The 24,020-nt window shown below is 35.9% G+C and overlaps 2 protein-coding genes across 8 annotated transcripts in view; one reads left to right on the plus strand and one right to left on the minus strand.

Annotated features, from left to right (window-relative positions):
* The first annotated feature begins 1,570 nt into the window (after positions 1–1,570).
* On the plus strand, positions 1,571–14,362 carry TWF1 (twinfilin actin binding protein 1). The gene is made up of 9 exons (XM_060113338.1): positions 1,571–1,681; positions 3,348–3,425; positions 5,465–5,643; positions 6,815–6,910; positions 8,293–8,397; positions 10,075–10,200; positions 10,467–10,617; positions 10,790–10,911; positions 12,275–14,362. Exons 1-9 carry the CDS (start codon positions 1,657–1,659, stop codon positions 12,443–12,445), a joined length of 1,053 nt encoding a protein of 350 aa, XP_059969321.1. The 5' UTR covers positions 1,571–1,656; the 3' UTR covers positions 12,446–14,362.
* A 4,665-nt stretch (positions 14,363–19,027) lies between these two features.
* Positions 19,028–24,020, minus strand: part of IRAK4 (interleukin 1 receptor associated kinase 4) — a 34,453-nt gene continuing 29,460 nt past the window's right edge. For 5 of the 7 annotated variants that reach the window (XM_060112093.1, XM_060112097.1, XM_060112094.1 and 2 more), the window contains one exon: positions 22,320–23,953. In XM_060112093.1, coding sequence (XP_059968076.1) covers positions 23,918–23,953 — 36 coding nt within the window. In that variant the 3' untranslated portion in view covers positions 22,320–23,917. Of the gene's footprint in view, positions 19,125–20,828; positions 20,875–22,319; positions 23,954–24,020 lie in introns of those variants that run through there. The other 2 variants (XR_009533770.1, XR_009533771.1) reach the window with 2 other exon arrangements.

Here is a 24,020-nt window from a genome sequence, read left to right on the forward strand (position 1 = left end):
TGCTAGAGGAGCTTTGCTGCTGCATAAACAATGCACCCAAGCCCCTTGCAGTTTTAAGTCAAACTACTGTAGTGGCAGAAAATAAGCATTTTCTGGTGGATGCCGAGGTGGTCTTATCCAACCCACCTGGACTTTCCTCGTCTCCAGGGCTGAACATACCGGGGTCTTTTCTAAGCATGAATATGGGAGAATTATTTTTTTCTCATCAGTACTTTTGAGTAGTGCCAACCTCCTTAAGCAATTTTCCCTAGTCACCATAACATCAATCAGTCAAAAAATTGTAGATGAACCCTCTGTGCTCAACAATGCTATCAAAACTGGTAAATCAGGGTGAACTGTTGTGTCAGGAAGAATTTGGTTAGCATGAAACACCTCCCTACATTTCTTAAATTCAAACAAGTTATAAAACTCAGATTACATTTTGCTTATTCCAGAATATGAGGAAGTGTTTGAGAAATAAGGCTTAAGTAACAAGAAACAGGGCATAGCAACGTTGTTTGCTGTGACCCTCGTAAAGAAATCAATTACCCAGCGGCTAGTTAACTAATTAAAAATACATTGCATTTGAAGAGTGATTTTGTTAACATGCATTTATATTATTGGCCTGTTCAGAGTATTTGTTGATAATCAGATTGTACTTTTGTATACTTGTCAGTTCAAGGCCCTAAAAACAAAAGACCCAGCTTGCTACCTAGGAAACTATAATCTAGGAGTCCTAGAAAAGTAGAACAAAAATAACTACTAAAATTATCCTTAGAAAGGGAAATACATGCTCATAAAAGCAGAAAATTAAAAATAATTTTTAATAATATCTGCTGTTACCTTACAAATTCATCCTTACGAATGAAACTTGAGTAATTACCTGATTAAAGAATAAACCGCCAACCTGAAGCAGAGCAGTACTACAGTTTGCAATGATAGAACTGACCACAGAGGAGTACTCAAGTCAGCTAATCTCACTCTCAGTGGCTCTTTTTGGAATGAAGAGAAAGGAAAACCTGGTGCCTAAATGTGCCCAACCAAAGAAAGGATAGTTAACAGTCTGAGATTAACTTAATTTAAAAGCGTGGGGGATTTTCATGGGAGACTGCCTATCTATTAATTCTTTCTATAAAAAAGGGGCGGGGAGTGACCGCTTACATTAAATTGTATAGACTGCAGGAAGAGTAAACCAAGAAGGATATCATGCACATCTTTTTAAAGCTGAAAACGTGTGTTCAGTAAAACGTTCATTTCTGCTTTTGAGCAACGTTTTTGCTGAACCAGTGAAAGGCGGTGTCGGCAGGGTCACTGGAGGGCAGACCCTAGAGGGCAAACTCATCCTTCTGGGCCAGCAGTGTTTCACCGTGGTGGAGGGGGAGAAACGGCGGCAAATACCGTGGACTGTGACCCCCCTCAGTGAGCTGAAGTTGAGGGCCGGGGGCCTGGACCAGCAGTCCGGCTGCGCGGAGACTGCGCGGCTGTCAGAAGGCAGGTGGCGAGAGCGACGGGGGCGCGCGAGGACGCCGCGGGCTTCGCGGGGCGGGGGCGGGGGCGGGGGCGGGTCGCAGACTGATGACGCGACAGGGCTGGTGGAGTAGCCGCCACTTCCTGGAGCCGCCGGCCGGGGCCGCTCGCTGCACTCAGCGCCGGAGCCGGGAGACCGCGGCCGCCGCCATGTCCCATCAGACCGGCATCCAAGGTAACGGCGCCGGTGCTGCCTGCGGGGAAGGGACTCCTGGGAGGCCCCCGGCGAGGCGGGCGGGCGGTGGGATGGGCAGGGCCGGAGTCGGTCCCGGAACACAGGGAGTCGGTCTCGGGGACGAACCGGGCCTCTGCGCCTCTCCGCGCTCTCGTGTCTCGGGCGCTCCCGGCCTGCCACCCTCCCAGCCCGGGCCGGCCGCCGCCACGTTGCCGATGGACCAGAAATTCGCCGGAGCGAAGGAAATGGCTTTCCGCGGCGGCCGGGGTGAAGGGGGCGTGCCTGCCGCCGCCGCCGTTAGCCCAACTTTCCCCTTTTTTATCGGACTGGGAAGACCTGGAACCGTGGAGGCGATTGGGGCTCTTTTTGCTGTCGAGAGACGGGCGAATTTTCTTTTTCACGGTCCAACTTTAGAGTTGTTACAAGATTTGGATTATCAAAAGAAAGATGCGGGAATCTTTTTCATTTCCAGTAAGGGTGCTTCCCAAACTCTTCCGCATTTTCTTCCAAAATTGGAACATCAACACCGTTGTCTGTATCCTGAGTATGAGGCGTCTTGGTTGTTCTTAGATACTACCCAGGGAACTGAAAAGTTTGATCTGTGTGGTTGCGTTTAATCGTCCCGGGCACAGTTGAATGTGCAGTTATAATTGACCTGAGTTGTTTCCTGGTTTGAAAATGGGCGGTCTGAAAGCGCTCACCTCATCAGAATCAAATAATACGTCCCGGGTTACTCGCGATCACTTAACGAATTGTAATGTAAACACAAGCTCCTCTTGTTAATGGACAACGAATCTTTTCCCCAGATGAACGTCTAATTGTATTTTGTTCTTAAGGGTCTTTGACACCACCCCACACCTCCTCCTGCACGCACAAACACAAGCAAAACAGTCGCAAATCTAAAAGCATTGTTTTGTCTGCGTTAGTTTTGATATATATAATTATTGACTTTCATGCTTGAGCGTTATAGCAAGCACTACTAAACAGTGGTTCTTGCTCTCAATATACAACTCAAGAATAAAATTAGAACGAAATTGAAGCTTTAATAGGAGCACAAGGGCTAGGTTATTAAATATATATTTGCTCAGTGAGATTACTCCAGGTTTTTAAGAAATATGAATTAGAGAAGTATGACCAGAAGTACGAGCTTGAATGAATTGTGTTGTCTTTTTCTTTAATCAGGATAGGGTATTTGACATTAATTGTTGTTTTTAAAGGTGAAAATGTAAAAAATGAATTGATGAAGGAGGTGTGTTTGTTTATTATAAGCTTGAAATTGGACCAGAAGAGAGTGAAAGCAGGTTTTCAGCATTTTTCAAACAAGCAATAAAGGTGTTTTTCAAAATTGTGATTTGTGATTATTGAGTTTGAGAAACTTTAATATATTCATTCCAAGTGTAAATTTCCGCTATGGAATTATCTAGGTAAAACAGGTTAGAATTAATATACTTTTAAAATATGTTAATATTTATGTTTCTTAGCTGTATACAATGTCTACTGTTACACCTTTTAATTTTTGTAATTTAAATTACTGATAAGAGAATACTGCATCTTCAAGATGTTTTCTTTGTATTACATTTCATTTTTTCCGTATTCAAGTAGCATCAGAAAGTATTAATACATAAGTATTAAAAATAGGTTTACTTTTCTGTATCTTTTTCCACAGCAAGTGAGGATGTTAAAGATATTTTTGCCAGAGCAAGAAATGGAAAATACAGACTTCTGAAGATATCGATTGAAAATGGTTAGTTAAGCATTTTTAAATGTTGTTTGTCCTTGGATTATTGGCTGTTGTATTTTTAAACTTCTAAATCATTGTCAGTGATTTGGACTATTAATAAATGTGAAGCAGGTTCAGAGCTCTCCTTTAGTTAACTTGGCTCCTCTACATTTTGGACATGTCCTACGGGCCCCTGCTTACCTTACTTTGTGCATTCTGTAGTTGACTCTCACGGAAACAAAAAGATGTTGTTTTTGGTGTGACATCTTCCTCTTACACTTTTTGTGTCTCAGTTTCTGTACCACAATTTGTATCTAATATCAGTGCTTGCATCTCTGGAATGAAAATCAGTAACAGGTGATTATCCCACACAAAAGAAAAGTTACTTGTGAATTGTTATTCAGTAAAGTTAGTTTTGAGGTAGAAAGGAAGGATTGTAAACTCTCCCATTTTCTCAACTTGATTGCAGTGTGTGCTGCAGAAATGATTCCCCTTTCTTGTTATGGGAAAAAGTTCTGAGTGTAACAAACTATAAATTGATCCTTTCAAAATAAAGCTGTACGTAAGGAAATTCACTGGGTGGGAGAGTCTTTTAATTCAGCTGGTTTGAGTGTGAATAATTAATATTATAACTACTTAATTTCAAATGAATATGTTAAAATATTCCATTGACCTAATTTCTTAAATAACTTAAATATTTTGCTTTGGGAAAATATCTTGTTCTTTTATAAACGGGAAGTAACTCTAATTTGCTTTCCATTTTCTCTTATATATTAAAAATACCAAAATAGTTTGAAAAATAGGCAGTTCTACATATATTAACATACTCAACAAGAATAAGCATATACTGGAAAGCAGCATATTTTAGAACTATTGAACTAAAATTTTAAATGTCATCACTTCCTAACTGACTAGTTAAGTAAGTAAAATGGAAAAGTTTATATAACATCTCTACAGCAGGAAAATGACAATATTTCCTCTATCACTATTTTCTGGTTTTATTTTTGTTTTGAGAAAATTTTTTAAATAAGGAAATTATGAATAATAAATAATATAACAAATAGTTCCATCTCTTCTTAAATTAATAACTGCTAACATTTTTATCATATTTGCTTCAAGCCTTTTGTAATTTAATGTTGTTGTGATATAAGAACATTCGCTTTAAACAGTTTTACTTCCTGACCTTCTCCTGAGGCAACTATATTAGGAACCTTATTTTTATTCAATCTGTTTTTTATATGTATCCCTAAATAATATATAGTGCTGTTTTGAGTTTTTAAGTTCACATAAACTGACATCTTTTACTGCATCATTCCTTTTCCTGTAAACATTGCTTTTATAATGTTTTGATAGAGGCTCACTAATTCTTTTAAAATATGAATAGAATTGTATAATATGACTATGCCACATATTATATGTCCATTCTCTTATTGATGAATATTTAGGCTATTTTCAGTTTCCACTGTTATTTTATAGTGCTGCATTGAACACCTTGGTATATATGTGCAAGAGATTCTCTATGCAGAGTACATTAGCAGTTTCACTTGATTCGCCCAATAATGCCTCAAAGTGGCTGTACCAATTTATGTTTCTGGACAAATATTAAAATTTGTAGCATTATGGCCAAATAGGAGCTAAACCTGTCTTTATTTAGTATTTCTTAACTGTACAATTCAGTGTTTAATTTCAGAAATTATACCTTTGAGCGGTAGGACACTTAGTTAAATATATTTTGTTGATAATTTATAGCATAAATATTTGGACAATAGAATATAATCATCCTCTCTTCAACCATGCAACTCAACTATTTATAATCATTTTTGTATGTTCCTTTCTTGTGTTTATAACATTATTTTAACTATGCTGGTTATAATTTTTATATCTGTTTTTAATATTGCTTTATATTATATTTATTTTCTGTGTTACAACCTTTGCCCTTTCTATATTTTGATGTGAATAATAGCAATTAAGAACTAACTATTAATTTATTCTTCTATTCTTCATTATTATACCATTTGGCATTTTAAACCATTTATATATCTTTTAAAAATTGTTCTTCATAGAGAAACTTGTGGTTGGAGCGTGTAGGCAGCCTTTAGATTCCTGGGATAAGGATTATGATTCCTTTGTTTTACCCCTGTTGGAGGACAAACAACCGTGCTACGTATTATTCAGGTTAGATTCTCAGAATGCCCAGGGATATGAATGGATATTCATTGCGTGGTCTCCAGACCATTCTCATGTAAGTAATTTTTTGGTTACTTATTTAACATTAAAAGCTAGAAAAATTTTTTCTGAAATATTCCTAGGCCAAGAGAAAGTTAAGAAGCAACAGTCATATCTCATAGATGGGAATGATCATGGAAAAAATCCTTGTGATTGGTAATGTAGAATCAGGGGTAATGTACTTAGATTCAGAAATCTTGACCTTGATTGAAATCAGTAGAATTATTATTGATTTTAAATTTAAAAATTTGTGGCAATTATAAATGACTCTGTGGACCTCTGAAGAATGAAGGTTACTACTTTTGAGAGTAATAATTGAAATAATTTTTATAGAACTAACTGAACATTTTATTAAATATTCTCAATAGCTACCATTCAAGTGATGGGCATACACACAAACACGTATTTCTCTTAGGAGAGTTAGTACACTGATTAATAGAATAAAATAAAAAACTAGTATATGGATACTGCCCAATATTTTAAAAATTAATTATCTTGTTTATTGTAGAAAAATAATAATTTTAAAAGTTATGTAGATATCATTCTCAAAGGTCATCACTTCCTATTTAATTCTGTATATGCTGTCTGAAAGAAATACTGGATTTGACTGCAAAATTATGAAATGATTTCTATTGGTTGGCAGTTATCTTTAGTAGTTTTCCATAGATGCTATCAGACTCTTTAATAATAGTATATATTGTAGTTCTTTTCTACTTTGTCCCTCATGGAATGGTTTATGCCATAGTTATGCCATGAATATTTGATTCTTAAACAACTTAATAAGTAGTGTCTGACCTAGACTTGCTTTGAGTAAAATGTCATTATCAAGTTTACTTCATTTCCGTGATTTTAAAATAGTGTTTTAAGTAGTTTTTTAAAATCCTGAATTCATTTTATACTTTGAAAAAAATGAATGATTTTCTAAAATTTAGTTTTTTTCTACTTTTCAAAAAATATGACTTATAAATTGAAGTCCTCCTAAGTAGCTGTTGATATTTTAGATGCTGATTTTATGATGGTTATTTGTATACACATATTTTAGCATGTTACAGTCAACGGACTTCAGCTTTGTCACAGTTTATTTTCTTTTTAATGTGCTTGAAGATTTTCATACATTTATAAAGTGCTTTCTTTTGTAATGATAGTTTTCACCTATAAACTTATAAGTAAACTTTCACAATTACTAGGTTCGTCAAAAAATGTTGTATGCAGCAACAAGAGCAACTCTGAAAAAGGAATTTGGAGGTGGCCACATTAAAGATGAAGTGTTTGGAACAGTAAAGGTACAAAACTCATACTTTTATGTAGATTCTGCATGTCGCACCGAGGTAGTGGGATAGTTAATGTGAATTATGACTGGTGAATCGGTAAACATAAAGAATAAGAGAAAATATTATGTTTCAGATGATATGCAAGTTAACTGAAACCTCATACTTACACTTTTAAAAATATGTTGGAATCTCGTCTGTTAGTCTTCAAACACTAGAATATCCCTTGGAGATCATTTAGTTCAACCCCTCATTTAGTTCAACCTTTTCATTTTAAGGATGGGGAGATAGGCTCAGAAAAATGAGAGACTACTTAAAAGAGATAGTAGGTTTTAGGGCCTCCCTGGTGGCGCAGTGGTTGAGAGTCCGCCTGCCGATGCAGGGGATGCGGGTTCGTGCCCCGGTCTGGGAGGATCCCATATGCCGCGGAGCGGCTGGGCCCGTGGGCCATGGCCGCTGGGCCTGCGCGTCCGGAGCCTGTGCTCCGCAACGGGAGAGGCCACAACAGGGAGAGGCCCACATAACGCAAAAAGGAAAAAAAAAAAAAAAAGAGATAGTAGGTTTTAGATATTTTGGACGTTTACACTTATGCTGCGGAAGCAATAGCTGTATTAATTGAACTAGAACATTGAGGCAGGTAAATTGATTCATAATTAATTGGGGTAATTGTTGATTAATTAATAAATTTAGTTAAGTTGTGATTAAGAATTTATTATAAAATTTATATGGTAAATACATGTATGTAGATATACCCCAAAATTAAGAAAATTACAGTGTATTTTTTCAACCGGTTTTTTGTTTTTTAGAGCTTTTATTGTGATTCAGGGAGTAATATATTCTGGTGGATAGAGCACGAGACTAGATGGGTATCCTTTGCTTATTCACATCAGTTGTGAAGTGGCCTGGTTTCTTAATTCTATTCTCAGTCTTCCAAACCACAAAATTTTGATGAGAAGTAAACTTCTTTGGAATACTTTTTATTTTAAATAAGAACTGTAATTATTTTCTATGAATAATTATAGAGAAAATATATAATTCATTACAGTACAGAATTCAGAATCTGAATATGTTGATTATTGAATAACTATGGGGCAGGCTTCCCCAGGTTAATTATAATTGTCCTATAGACTTGAAGCATGATCAGGTTCGTCATGTGGCTGGCGTTACCACCATCACACTCACACAAAAGATCTAGTAATTATAAAGCTTTAGGAAATGAAGTGTAGCTAATCCCCTTAAAACTTTTTGAAACCTGTAGAATAGAATATTTAAAAAAAAAGAAGTAATAAAATTATTGTTACTATTTATTTTTAGTTAAAATATTTTCTGTTAAATTAATGACTTTGTTTTCCTAAAGTAGCCTCACAACTAGTAACAGTCAGTTTCTGTGCTCACAGGAAGATGTGTCATTACATGGATATAAGAAATATTTGCTGTCACAGTCTTCTCCTGCCCCACTGACTGCAGCTGAAGAAGAATTACGACAGATTAAAATTAATGAGGTATTATTACCATTTTGAAACCTTGCAAGACTCTAAGTGCTTAAAAAATATTGCATTTTTAATTAATTGATGAAGAGGTAACTAGAGAATAAATAAGTTAGATAGCTTACATTCTGTTCAGTTTAGAGACAAGACTGTGCTCAATGTGTCTTCAGGAAAAAGTTAAAAGTGAATATTAAACTTCATGTCAGTTTCATAAATAGCTTTCTCCTGTCTTTATAATGTAGGTTATAGATTAGTAATCTTCCTGTGATAAGTACAACCGTTTTTAACTTTGTACTTTGAATACTAAATATTGATAAATGGGAAAAGTATGTTACCCATTTAGTGTGAGGGATATTATATCTAATGAGGTTGCCTGAAGAAGGTTTGTTTTGTTATTTCAGAGAATACTGACGACTAAAGAGAGTAAAACATAAATGCTGTAGTGTGTTTAGGATTTCTAGAGGCTCTATAAATTAACTTCTATGGACATTACTTGGATGGATGTGTGCATATATATATATGGGAGATGGTTATTTGAGTACCTGTTTAGCATATTAGAGTCAATAAATTTCATCCATATTATAGTTTATCATATTTCTAATGTGTTTACTGCAGCAATTCTAAGTTAGAATAGCTACTGTATTTCTACCGGAATTTTATAGAAAAGAACAAGTAGCAGAAACTACTATTCACTTGTCTGAGTAACAGACTAATAAGAATCAGTCTGAAAAGTGATTGAATATTATTTAATACTGACCTGATAGCAAGGATCTATCTTTATATTATTTTAACTCAAGTTATTTGAGTATGGATTTTTACATGGTTTTTTTTTTTTTTTTTTACAAGTTTGATAGTTTGTTTTATTCCTTGCAATCAGAACCCAGAGGATCTTATTGGGGTATGCATTTGCATATGTTCTATGATGTTTTCATTATCCAGTACCATTTATGCTGTAGAATCTCCATTCATTTTTTTTTTAACTAAAATTTCTATTTGACTTTGTTGCAACACTGCAAATGAGACCCTATACTATGCTGTCATTTACTGAGTATAAAAGTCTTAAATATGTGCATTGAAAGCTTTCTTGACATACTCTTCTCTTCTTCTGATACATGCACACCCATGTTCTTAGTAATGAAAGCTCTAAGTCTGGAACTTCTGCAGTAGTATAATTTGTTGAGCTGTGTTGTGTCTTTGTATATTGTTTGTACTCCTTTCAACTCAGTGCATGGTGTTTGTGTTGCATTTTATATCTAGCAGAACAAAGTAAAGTTCTATGCATATTGTATTTATATCACACTGCTCATAAATTTTATCAAGTAAAATTTTGTAATTAAAAGTGTAATCTGAAGACACTTCAGAGAGCTTACGTAGCTCATGGCAATTGTGCCAAACCAAACATATAAGCAAAGCCCCACTAACATTGCACACTCAACTCAGATGTTCACTTCCGGCATTTTCATCAAAATGTGGCATACACTCTGCATGTTGATGAAGTGCTAGCAGAACCTGAAACAAATGTGAAAATTATTTGCTTTTTAAGTTCATAGTGTTTTAAGTGTTAATTTTAATTACATTAAAATGTGCAAGGGTAGAATGACCCTCACTCTGTAGAGGTTGGGTTTTCTTCTCTTTGCCATCTGACACTGCTAAATGCTAAACTTCATCAGTAAATTGAATCTGTCATACTAGGTACAAACTGACGTGAGTGTGGACACTAAGCATCAAACACTACAAGGAGTAGCATTTCCTATCTCTCGAGAAGCTTTTCAGGCTTTGGAAAAATTGAATAACAGACAGCTCAACTATGTGCAGTTGGTAAGAGATATAATGATTATTATGAAATGGCTTCACTTTTTGGTATCTATGGCTTGCATAACGTTTTTTTTTTAATGGATTTTAAATCTTTATTTGCTTTCTTTTTATTTTTTATTCATTTTTTTTTAAACTACAAAAGCAATATATATTCACTGTGGAAAAAGTGAAATTGTGTAAGTTTCCCCTTGTCTCCTTGTTTTTTAATTTATAAATTTTAAATTTCTGTGTATCTGTCTTAATAAATGTATTTTGTTTCTTATTGACAGGAAATAGATATAAAAAATGAAATTATAATTTTGGCCAACACAATAAATACAGAACTAAAAGATTTGCCAAAGAGGATTCCCAGAGATTCAGCACGTTATCATTTCTTTCTGTATAAACATTCCCATGAAGGAGACTATTTGGAGTCTATAGGTATATGATACTTTTTTTTTTTAACATAATACTTTAAGTTTGCTGATTGATATTTCATCACTGTATTCTTTCTTATTTCTTGGCCAGAGGGCTTAGTTGTAGCTTTATGAGGTTTAGTATGTGCTTTAATTGATATGCTGCTAATTGGATTTATTATTATTTTAATTTACAGTTTTTATTTATTCAATGCCTGGATACACATGCAGTATAAGAGAACGGATGCTGTATTCTAGCTGCAAGAGCCCTCTGCTAGAGATTGTAGAAAGACAACTACAAATGGATGTCATTAGAAAGGTAATTACCTATCTATTTATTTATCTAATTTATTTTATCTAATTTGTCTTATTAATATATTTAATACCTACCTATTTTAAATTTTTTAGTTTTTGTCACATTTTTATTGTCTTTTGTGTAGTTCGTGATGTGTTATGGTTTATAAATGAACGTTTTTTTTTTCTTATTCTCATCATAAATCCTTAGGAACTCCTCTAAGTGCTTGAGGATGGCCTATCATGACCCCAGTCTCCCTGTAGATCTGTATTCTCCAATATGTAGCCACAAGCTACATGTGGCTATTTAAATTTAAATATACATAAAAATTAAACGAAATTAAAAATTCAGTTCCTTAAAAGCACCAGCCACATTTCAAGTGCTCATTTTAGCCACATGTGGCCAATGGCACTGTATTGGATGGTGCAGAATTTAGAGAACATTTCCATATTGCAGAAAGTTTTGCTGGACGGTGCTACTAAAGCTGCATACTTGTGATTGTCTCAAGACTTTATTAATAAGGAACTACAGTCTCTATTTATAACTGAACCATGGAATGGTTGAGAATCTTTCCAGTTGTTGGGAAAGGAGAGAATGGGCATAAACATGCATTTCGGGAGCTAAGTTACAAGTTTTCTTAAATTTATTTTCTTAAATGCAGGTGAGGCATGGGAAAAGATATGGTTTATTCTTGAGCCCTTCAACTCTTAAAACACAGGTCCTTACAAGTTACCAGTGTTGTAGGTACTGAGCCCTTTAAGAGCTTTTTAAGTTCTTAAGAATCACTTTCTATAGCAGGGGCTGGCTGACTTTTTCTACCAGAAGACCAGATAGTAAATATTTTAGGCTTTGCCAGGCCACATATGGTCTTTGTCACATATTCTTCGTTTTATTATTTTGTTTGTTTTTACAACCCTTTAAAAATGTAAAACACGCTCTTAACTTGAGCAGATTTGGCCTGCAGGCCATAGTTCGCCAACCCGTGTTATAGCGTGATTTCAAGTGACCCAAGTGATGAAAGGGCCATGAGTAATGTTTCTTGAAAATATGTAGTGTACCAAAGCAGAACAACTTAAGAATATAGTGGTGATTCATACTATACTACTTTTAAACATTAGTTAAATTGGAGTAGAAAGAGAGAACCAAATAGAAAATGAGTATAGCTAATTATATATTCAAGCAACTCATTTAGCTCCCTCCTCCTCCCCCCAAATAAGATGAAGGTGAACAATTTTCATATGGTCCTTGGTTCTCTCTTGCTGGAATGAGTATTATGCACTTATTGGTGAGCGTTCACACCTGAAAACTGGCTCATTACTTGTATTAGGTTTTGATTGTTGTGTTTTCTCACACTGCATCACACTTTGCTAATTTTATTCTCTTACAGATCGAGATAGATGATGGGGATGAGTTGACTGCAGACTTCCTTTATGAAGAAGTACACCCCAAGCAGCATGCACATAAACAAAGTTTTGCAAAACCAAAAGGTCCTTCAGGAAAGAGAGGAATTCGAAGACTAATTAGGGGTCCAGCTGAAACTGAAGCCACTACTGATTAAAATTATTACAATACTAGTTTTTTTTAAAGTCCAGCTTTTAGTACAGGAGAACTGAAATCATTCCACATTGATGTATAGTAGGGGAAAAAATTGTACTTTTTGAAAATCAGCACTTTTCACTTCTGTGTGTTTTTAAAATTAATGTTATAGAAGACTCATGATTTCTATTTTTGAGTTAAAGCTAGAAAAGGGTTCGACGTAATGATGTTTAATTTCATCGCAGTTTTCATAGAGTGATGATTCCACACTTTCACATAGTTCTTAAAATTTTATAGAGTTGGGCCAATTCCAGAAAATCTAAAGTAAGATACAATTCTTATTACTCTTCGGTGATACATCACTTTTTTTTCTTTAAGGGAGAGAGGAAGACCTTAAAATATTCATTCCACTTAATGAATATGTTAAGGACCAGATTAGATTATTTTCTAAGCTGAAAACTTCATGTGCCTAGGAAAAGGTGCTCTGAAGAGCAGTGCTCACTCAAGACTGTGAGATCATGTCTACAACTTTTAGAAACAGTGCTTTATTGCAGCAGTCTTTTCTATTTGACTTTTTCGTTTTTTAAATGGTATTAAAATTTCAGAAAATCAACTTACTCTGAAACATTAAGGGTACCAGATATATACTGCAGGATTTCTGATAATGTTGAAAGACACGTTGAAACTGCTTTAGTAAATGCTCTTTCTAGTGCTTTAAAAATTTTCCATTTCAAAAGTAAGTCATTTCATTATATGTAGTGTGAGACCAAATATTTATGTCCAATTGAATATTAAATTAATATCATTCAAAAGCAAAACTAAAGTCAACAATATTGAAAAAGTTTTAAACATCGATTGATTTCTCTCTAAAACCATACATTTATAGGCAAATATTCAGATTTAACAAAATTATTTTAAAGTCCTAGTACTCATCAGCCTAACACAGATAAACGAATCTTGTTTCAATTTATATCTTATTTCAAAACACAGTTAACTGTTTTCTAAAGCTTTGCATTTTCAATTACAACCTACAGAGATTTTGAGCATCGTTTTCTTTGATACTTGAAATAGAGGGAGCTAGAAAACTTCATCATGTTTAATCTGATAAACCTGCTGCAAGAGCCATACTTTAGAGGACTTTTCTAAACGAACTGTGGGGATCCGGGATTTAGAATTTCTTGATCTAAACTTTGTGCTGCATAAAACAAATACCAGAAATGTACATTTCATAGTATAAAATATGAAACACTCATTTTTACACTTTATTATCTAAGGTAATATATGCACCTTTCAGAAATTCAATGTGTGTTCAACTAAAAGCATGTTAGAATAATTATGAGTTGACATTTTTTTTCCTAGAATTAAGAGTATTTGTGTGGGGTTTTGTTTGTTTACAAATAATCAGACTATAATGCAAAATAATTGACAGTAATGTTGCACTTGTTTATGAAAGATATACTTTAAGTTTTTCCGTGGGTGCACACATAGACACACATACACACAAACTACTGCATTGAGAATTCTGGAGCTGTGTTGTCGACCATAGGCCAAGCTGCTGAAGCTGTTATTTTCGGTCAGGAAGAAAGTTAACCTGTCATGAAGGTATAAAATAATTTAGTAGTGAATGTTTTTCTCTACCATCCATGTGCAATTATGCTCTTAAACTCTATTACACTACATGAAAGTAAGTGGACATTCCAGAATATAGATGTGATTATATTATCTTAAACTAATTATTATTAAACCAATGATTGTTGAAAATCAATGATGCATTTGTTGTAGAGTATAACTCATCGTTTATGTTTTAGGTGATGTCATCATAACAATAGAAGGTGAATAAAGTATTCCCAGTGAGTTTATATAGCAGTGAAGAATTACATGCCTTCTGTGGACATTTTATAAGTGCGTTTTATATTGCAATAAAAATTTTTTCTCTAAATTGTGTACTAAGTTGGTTTTCTAGTATAACCTTTTTTTGTTTGTTTGGATAAGTCTGCATAAGGCAATACCTGGTGACAGATTAGAAATCCCATTCATCTATTTGTTAATTAACCTATCTAAATCAAAAAGGATTTTAAATAGTTTGAAACCTAAGCAAGTTGTGTCAATAGAGTGCTTTAGTAGATTAGAACTTTTCCACTACTGCAGCAATAATGGAAACGTCATGAGTTAGTTCCTACTGTGATAGCAGCAACCCAGTACAATAGGGTGACCAACATACTTGACAGTAAGCTGTTAAAAGACATTCACCCAGCAAATACTGAGTGCATTCCAGTTTGCAATTCAGTATCAAATTGATCCTTTTTATTAGGGCTATATTACAAGATGGATGTCTTTGGTAGCAGTTTCACGAAGACAGAACTGTCCTTAAAAGGGCTGATTTTGAGAACTGTTTTAAAAAGTTAAATTCTTTATGGCATTTCTACTCAGAACTAAAATCATGTGCCTGAGGTCCATATTGTAGTTTGGTATATATCCTTTCACACGTTTTCTTTGCATATACAACCATATGTTATGAGGATAGGAGTTTTATTTTAAGTACTGATTCTGGGGCTTCATCTCCAGAGATTTTGATGAGTAAGTGGGCCCAGGAGTCACATAAGTTACACAAATGATTCATGTGTAGCCATGACTGGGCACAGTTTGTCTTAAATGATATAAAGTGAGGGTTTCCCCCCATTCAGTCAACAAACTTTCTAAGTATTCCTGCATATTGGCCTATAGTGGTTATGATGAAAGGTAACATCTCATATAGAATAAAATGTAGCCCTCACTCTTGCCCACTAACTTCTGCATGACTTGGCCCATGGGTATCTCCACCTCCCTTGATCAGTCTGCTTCAGCTCAGCTGCTGGCTGGACCTCTGAAGGACCAGGCACATTGCTGCCTCAGGAATGCTAAGTGTGCTGTTCCTCACACTGGCTTACTCTATCCCAATATCTACATGTCTTCCTCCCTCACTTAATATAGGTCTCTGCTCAAGTGTCATCTCCCCAGAAAGGTCTTCCCTGACCTCCCAGTCTGATTGTACTCCCTGTCCTCTCACCTTAATCCGGCTTTATTTTTCCTCAAAGCACTTAGGAATTATATATCTATGTATATATTGGTTGTCTCCTCCACTAAAATACAAGTTTGATGGAGGAAAGAGACTTTGTTTTATTCACTGGTGCATCCTCAGCACCTGGAACAGTGTCTAGGACATAGTGGATATTTTATTTGTTGAATAAATAAAAGAATGAGATTTTACCTTTCCTTGGACAGTGGGGAAGGGAGCACATTGAAACAGTGGTAGGTTCAGCACAGAGGCTCTGGCCTCCGCTGCTGTATTTCTGGGCAGAGCAAACATCACTAGCACTGACACAACTTCTTGCCCTCGGAAGATTATAGTTTCTACCCCAGGAGACTCCAGTACTGACTCATTCCTGAGCAGCAAGTGTCTTCCCGTGGGGATCCTCATTCAGCTGACTGTTCTGGAAAGACCAAAGACTAAGTTCTACTCAATGGCTACTGCTGATCCACCACCATCTGCATTTGCTAGAATTCAGTCAGGCAGTAGTGCCTTATAAACCTCTGGATGCTTAACAGGAAGAGGTGTTTTTCTGAGGTGGGGGGGAGTATTTTTTATTTACATTTAAAAAATCTGATAACTAATATCTCTTCCTCTTTTTCAGCCCCAGAGACTTGGGAACGGAAAGAACAGGAACTTCAAAGACCTACTTCCCACATAGAAGCACGCACCCACCATGGCTTACACCAGCAAAGGAAGAGAAAGAGGTCTGAACCTCCCTCTGAAGGATCCTCCAGGTCTGGGGGAGGGGGAGGGGGAGGGAAGAGGGAGGGGTCGAGGGATGGGTCTCTTAAGAAAGGGACAGAGAGGGGGCAAGTCAGTTTGAAGGGGTTGGAAAGTTCTCCAAGGCCCCTCCCCTCCTCTTCCTTCCTACGTTACCTCCTGTGCTGGTTTCCCTGTGCCCCCTCCACATTCATGCCTTCGTGAATGGGGGTTAAGTTAATTTCTTAGTCTCCTATTATCAAGCTGTATGGATAAGAGCACACGGGGCATATTTTTGCACACGTGTGTGTGGGTGTGTGTGTGTGGGTGTGAGAGAGAGAGATGCTGTCACTTCCTGGCTATATGACTGAATCAGTTGTGTATTGCTACCATACTAATGCATGACCAATTACCCCCAGATGTAGGGGTTTAAAATAGCAATTATTTTCTATAAGTCTCCTGTTAGCTGACCTCTCTCACATCTGTGGTCTGCTGGCAGGTTGGCTGGTCTGGGATGACCTCATGTGAGATGACTTGTCTCTGCTGAGCATGGTTTCAGCAGCAGCATGTTAGCCCTGGCTTGTTCTCATGGCAGTGGCAGCGTTCCATGACAGAGAAAGAGAAAGGTGGTGCACAGGGGCTCTGGAGGCCCAGGCTTGGAACTGAAACGTCACTTTTCCTGCAGTCTATTGACCACAGGAAGTTACAAGGCCATTCTGGATATAAGGACTAGGGAAATGAAATTTACCTCTTGATGGGAAGAATTACAAAACCATATTGCAAAGGGCATGGATCTAGGGAAGAGTGGAGAATTGCAATCTAACACAATGAACATAAGGGAGAAGTTACTTAAATTTGGGGGCATCAATTTCCTCAATAAGAAAAAAATAGGACCGGGCTTCCCTGGTGGCGCAGTGGTTGAGAATCTGCCTGCTAATGCAGGGGACACAGGTTTGAGCCCTGGTATGGGAAGATCCCACATGCTGCGGAGCAACTGGGCCCGTGAGCCACAACTACTGAGCCTGCGCATCTGGAGCCTGTGCTCCGCAATGAGAGGCCGCAATAGTGAGGCCCGCGCACCGCGATGAAGAGTGGCCTCCGCTTGCCACAACTAGAGAAAGCCCTCACAAAGAAATGAAGACCCAACACAGACAAGAATAAATAAATAAATTAAAAAAAAAAAAAAGAAAGAAAAAAATAGGACCTACATTATAGAGCTCTAAAATGTGATAATGCCCTTAACATAATGCTTGGCATTAACAGTTAGCTCAGCAAATGACAGAGAATATGATTATGATCAATATGATGACAGAGGGCATAGTAAAGGTTACAGACTGATGTCAGTTGCCTGAGTTAAAATTCCAGCTCTGCAGTTTAATAGCTGCATGATCTTGGACAAGTTACTTCACTTCAATTTCCTCATTTATAAAATGTGAATAATAATATTATCAGATTCATAGGATTATTAGGAGAGATAAGTTAATATAGGGGAAGCATTTTGAATAGTCCTTATAATTATTTAATAAAAACAGTGCAACATATAATTTTTTTAAATTATAAGTTTATAAATTAATGTACATAACATTATTATTATTAATTATTCTTGGGATACTATGGGAACACAGAGGAGAGGCACCTACTTCTGCACGGGGAATCAGAAAAGACTGTGGAGTGGATACCAGCATTGAATTTTAAAAAACTGTTATGAGTTTGCCAGGTGGACAGCACAGGGAAGAGCATTCGAAGCAGAATAGAAAGATGGATGACCATATGCCCAAATACACAGATGTCATGTTCAAGAAATTCCAGGAAGTGCAGTTGTTTGGGAGAAAAGTGTAATATATTTCAGACTGGTTGGCTAAAGATGAGAACTACAAGAATCTATCCAAATGCATATGGATGATATTTGAAACTCCATAAGTAGATAAGATACAAAGGTCTAGAAAGAAGAGTATCCAGGATAGAATCAATATTATTCTACTTAAACTAGGAAAATATCGGGTAATTCAGATCAAACCTTTCCCTGAGGAAAACTAGGGGAAAAATTCTGCTCAAAGGCATCAGTGTGCTACTAAGGTAGTGATGAAATATAGAGCCAAGACATGGGAGAAAACATAAATCCAAAGAGATGAACCCAGTATGTAGGGCTACTACTTCCTTTGGGCCATTTGCCAGTTCTGGGAGAAGCTATGAACAGATGTGTACATGTATTTTTTTAGTACCTGTGTTCAGTTCTTTTGGATACACACCCAGCAGTGGAATTGCTGTGTCATTGGTAATTCTATGTTTAACTTTGTGAAGAGCTACCAATCTGTTTTCCACAATGGCTGCACCATTTACATTCCCATCAGCAATGTACAAAGTTCCCAATTTCCCCACATCCTCACCAATATTTGTAATAGCTATAGGGGTATCTCTTTGTGGTTTTGATTTGCATTTCCCTAATGACTAATGCTGCTGAGCACCTTTTCATGTGCTTATTGGCCATTTGTATATCTTCCTTGGAGAAATTTCTATTCAGATCCTTCGCCTATTTTGAAATTATTTTTATTTTTATTATTGCCTTGTAAGAGTGTTTTGTATATTCTGGATCGTAGATTCTAATCACATATTATTTTCACATATGCCATTCTATTGATTGTCTTTTCACTTTCTTGGGTGATGTCCTTTGATACACAAAAGTTTAGAATTTTGGTGAAGTCCAATTTATCCTTTTTTTTTCTGTTTTTTCTGTACTCTTGGTGTCAGATTTAAGAAATAGTTGCCTAATCCAGGGTCACAAATATTTACACCTGTTTTCTTTTAAGAGTTGTGTAATTTTAGCTCTTACCTTTAGGTATTCCATCCATTTTGAGTTAATTTTTGTATATGATGTGAGGTAAGGGTCCTACTCATTCTTTTCCAGGTAGATATCCAATTGTCCCAGCACCATCTATTGAAAAAAAAACATTCTTTCCTCCATGGAATGGTCTTGGCAAACGATTGACCATATATGTAAGAGTTTAGCTCTGGACTTTCAATTCTATGTCATTGATCTATATGTTTGTCCTTATGCCAGCATCACACTGTTTTGATTACTGTATTTTCATAACTGGGAAATGTGAGTCCTCAACTTTGTACTTCTTTTTTAAATAATATTTTGGCTATTCTTGGCTATTCTATATGATATTAACTGGGGGGGAGGGGGTGTTTGTTTTATTTTGTTTTAGATGGCCTTTATCAGATTGAGGAAGTTACCTTCTATTCTTAATCGGTGAGTGTTGGATTTTGTCAAATGCTTTCTCTATTGATATAATCATGTGGGTTTTGTCTTTTATTCTATTTAAATGGTGTTTTATAGTCCCTGATTTTTGTATGCTGAACCAACTTTGCATTTCTAGGATAAATTCTACTTGGTTTTTGTATGTAATCCTATTTATATGTTGCTGGATTCAGCTTGCTATAATTTTGGGGGGAAATTTTTGTGTCTACTTTGGGCACTACTTTTGCTGCATGAGTTTTGTTGTGTGTTTTTCATTCCTCTCAAAGTATTTTATAATTTGCCTCATGATTTCTTCTTTACTCATTGGCTATTAAAGAGTGTTTTGTTTAATTTACACATATTGGTGAATTCCCCAAATTTCCTTGTTATTAATTTCTAATTTCATTCTCCAGTGGTTGGAATACATGCTTTGTACGACTTAAATATTTTGAAATTCACTGAGATTTGTTCTATTTTCTGGAACCTGTAAATGTTGGCTTATTTAAAAAATGGATCTTTGGAAATATGACTAAATTAAAGATTTTGAGATGAGGAGATTATCTGGGTGGGCCCTAAATTTCTTTTTCTTTCTTTTCTTTCTTTCCTTTTCTCTTTCTCTCTTTCCTTTCTCTTTCTTTCTTTCTTTCTTCTCTCCTTCTTCCTCCCTTCCCTCCTTCCCTTCCCTTCCTTCTTTCCTTTTTTTTTTTTTTTTTTTTTTTTTAGCTTGGGTGTTGTTAAACCTTCTTAGCCAAGGGAATCTATCACAATACATAGTTTTAACGTTTCCTTAACACTTCTCACTACCTGATGTTGTCTTACTTATTTACTTGTATATTATCATCTCCATCTGAACAGAGACTTTCTCTTGAGAACAAGCTCCTGGAGAACAGGGACTTTGGATATGTACATTACTTTTACAAGTGTCTGGACCACAGAAAACAATCAATAAATATTTGATGAATTAATTTGCTGATTTTTGTTTTAGGTGAGAATATTTCATAAAATGATTTTTCCTAATTTCATCTGAGAAATGAAATCTTAGCATTAATTTTGGATATTTACTGTTGTTGCCTCCATACTATTTTTGAGACTACAATTTGAATGATTAAAAAGCCAGTCCTATCTGTGTCCATTCATATAGTTGAATAGTACAAACTTTAAAGGAGTATGGGGAGAGGTTGGTCAAAGGGTTAAACTTTTGGTTACAAAATAAATTTTGGGGATCTAAAGTAGAGCATGGTGACTATAGTTAGTAACACTGCATTGTATACTTGAAATTTGCTAAGACAGTAGATCTTAAGTAGCCTCACCACATCAAAATAACTAAAAAGGTAACTATGGTAGGTGGTGGATGTGTTAGTTAGCTTGATTGTGGTCATCATTTCACAATGTACAGTCGGCCCCCTGTATCCATGGGTTCTGTGTCTGTGGATTCAACCAACTGTGGATTGAAAATATTTGAAAAACATTCCCGTAAGTTCAAAAAAGCAAAATGAATTTGCCACATTGGCAACTATTTACATATTTACATTGTGTTTACAACTATTTACATTGTACTGGATGTTATTAGTAATCTAAAGACGATTTAAAGTATACAGGAGGATGTGCATAGGTTATATGCAAATACTATATCATTTTATATTAGGGACTTGAGAATCTATAGACTTTTGTATCCACAGGGGTTCCGGAACCAATGCCCTGGGGATACTGAGGGATATATATATCAAACTATCACTTTGAACACCTTAAGTATATACAATTTTTATTTGTCAATTATACTGCCATAAAGTTGGAAAAAATAAAATATATGCTTGTTTTGAAAGTGAAAAATGGGATCATAGATAGCTGGGATCTATAGCTATTTTATATAGCTATAGAAGAAAAAGTGACCAGAGCAATAAATGCTTTAGAATGTCTTAAATTTGTCTTAATTATATGTCAGAAAAGTAAAGCAAAACATTGACTAATTGTTCCTATTATCTGCTTGTTCCTCATAGGACATATTGAGAGAAATTCAGAATTAAAAACTTATAGTTGGCTAGCTCGCAAATCAATGGGTCAGAAATATGGGGGAAAAGGCAGTTGTTCTTTCTGGAAATGGGATAGGCCAGTGGTTCTCTATTGTGGTCTCATTACTTATTGGTTGGAGGCAACGTTAAAAGTTCACATCAAAACCTCTGTCAAACATTTTTTTCAAAAATCTATTTTTTTTCTGTTTCTATAAAAGATTAGGGGGAAGTATATTCCAAATGCAGTTAAGAAAATGCTTCAACTAGATGTCACCACAGGCCATTAAATTCTGCCTTGAGGAAACAGTGAAAAGAGCCTGTATATTATTCTCCTCAGAACTTTAGTCAAGTCCTGCTCAGCTGCAAGCTGAGGGCAACCCCCCTGCTGTTCATTCCTAGAGTTAAGTGAGTCACACAAGTTCAAGGGTCCACGATGCATCACACACCATCAGGCATGAAACCGTGTGGAATCTTGCTTTGGAATCTTGGATTGACTGTATTGTGGCTCTCAAAAGAGTTAAGGTACAGTCTTATCCTGAGAGAAAAGCCATGCCTAATTTTGGAAAGTCTGATATCAATTCCATTTGATGGAATGGAAACATCTACCAAATTATACTGTGAAATTTTTAAAATCAATGAAACAGGTTACTCATTAAAAAACTTTTAATATGGTTTGGTCACAGCCCATAACCACAGCTACATCCATGGCATTTTACATATATGTTTTTATTTCAAGTAATAGTTAACTCATTATATTTTATTAAAAAAAATTTTTTATATAATTTTATTTTATTTGGCCATGCCATGGGGCATGAGGGATCTTAGTTCCCCAACCAGGGATCGAACCTGTGTCCCCTGCATTGGGAGCATGGAGCCTTAACCACTGGAACACCAGGGAAGTCCCTCATTATATTTTAAAATAACATTATTATTTTCAGGGTTATAAGCCATACTGAACCTCAAATTATGTGAGTTCCTGTTGAGATTAATGTGACCAAGTCATTTTATTTATTTTGCTTTTCAACTAGCAAATGTTTTTTCCTTAAATGCTTAGTTTATAAAGGTGATTTGAAAACAGTACTATCTGTTTCCCAAGAAAGTATTTAGGAAGGTCTAAACAGTACAATATAGAGGATGATCATCTTCTACTATAGCTCACTCTACATACTCTTGTTTTGAGTGTGTTAATGAAAAAACTAATGATACCAAGATTATTGAATGAATGAATAATTGCAGATACTTGGTATTGTGGACAGAACCTGTGAACATGATGGGGTATCCCTGTGGGAGAATCATCATGAGAATATCTGTATTCATTTTCTATTGCTGCATAAAAAATTACCACAAACTTGGTGGCTTATAGCAACTTATTTATTACCTCACAATTCTGCATGTCCAGGCACAGAAGTCCATGTTTGCTACTGAGGGTCTCAAAAGGCCGAAATTTAGGTTATGGTTATCAGCGGGGGTTATGGTATCATCTGAAGTTTGGAGCACTCTTTTAAGCTAATTTAGGTTGTTGGAAGAATTCAGTTTCTTGAGGCTGTACAATGAAGTTTCCAAATTTTTCTTGCTGGCTGATAGCTGGAAGGTAACTCTCATCTCCTAAAGGCCACCCATAGATCTTAGCCAATGTGGCCTTCCTACAACATGGTAGCTTACCTCAAGGCCTACAGGAGAATCTCTTGGACTTCTTGTAAGCCCTTCTAAGCTCACCTTATTAGGTCCAGCCCCCAAAGCAGCATCTCCTTATTGACAGTCAAAGTCAGCTGATGAGGGACTATAACTGCATCTACAAAATGCTTTCAAATTTGCCATATAACATAATCTAACAATGGCCATAGCATCATGGGAGTATCATCAGGGCATAACTGGCGTATGGTTAATGATTGCTTAAAATAGCACACTGTGAACATGACCCTATAAACAAATGACTGTAATAGGATTTTATAATCATTTATGTAAACATTAAATTTTATATCACTTTACAAGTTACTAAGTGCCTGTACATATTCTGCATCATTTGATTTTCATGACTACCTGTCAGAGAGGCACAGTAGATAATTAGTCCAACGTTACAGGTGAAAAAACCAAGGTTCAAAGCAGCTAAGAGGTTGCTGAAAGCTTTACAGAAAATTAGTAGTGGAGTCGGGCTTCAGCCCAGGGTCTTTTCACCCTATAGTTCAGTCCTCTTTTTTGCTAATTCTGAGCTTTCATACTGTGTTTGGTGAGGTTCCAAGGAGATCTCAGGGATTATGGTAAGACCTCAGAGTGAAAGGAGGGCTAAGTGTTGCTACGGCGGCTCTACTTTTGTTTGTTCTATATATTGGGGGTTCTACACAAGCTTTAATAACCACTGCACTTCATCATGCTGCCTTGTAAAAGGTAAAGAAGAATGCTTACAAAAAAATCTTAGATTAAAAAATGATTTAGATAGCTGTATATAAAAAGCCAAGAGTCTATTCCAGTAAAGTTTTAAGAAGCTGTCATTTCTTGCAGCAGTTGTTGAACCTTTTATAAAGAAAGAAAGATAGAAAAAACAAAAAGAACCACATTAAATAGTTGGTTTGAAATGTAC

The sequence above is a fragment of the Mesoplodon densirostris genome, chromosome 11 (assembly GCF_025265405.1).
Source record: "Mesoplodon densirostris isolate mMesDen1 chromosome 11, mMesDen1 primary haplotype, whole genome shotgun sequence".
Classification (NCBI taxonomy): domain Eukaryota; kingdom Metazoa; phylum Chordata; class Mammalia; order Artiodactyla; family Ziphiidae; genus Mesoplodon; species Mesoplodon densirostris.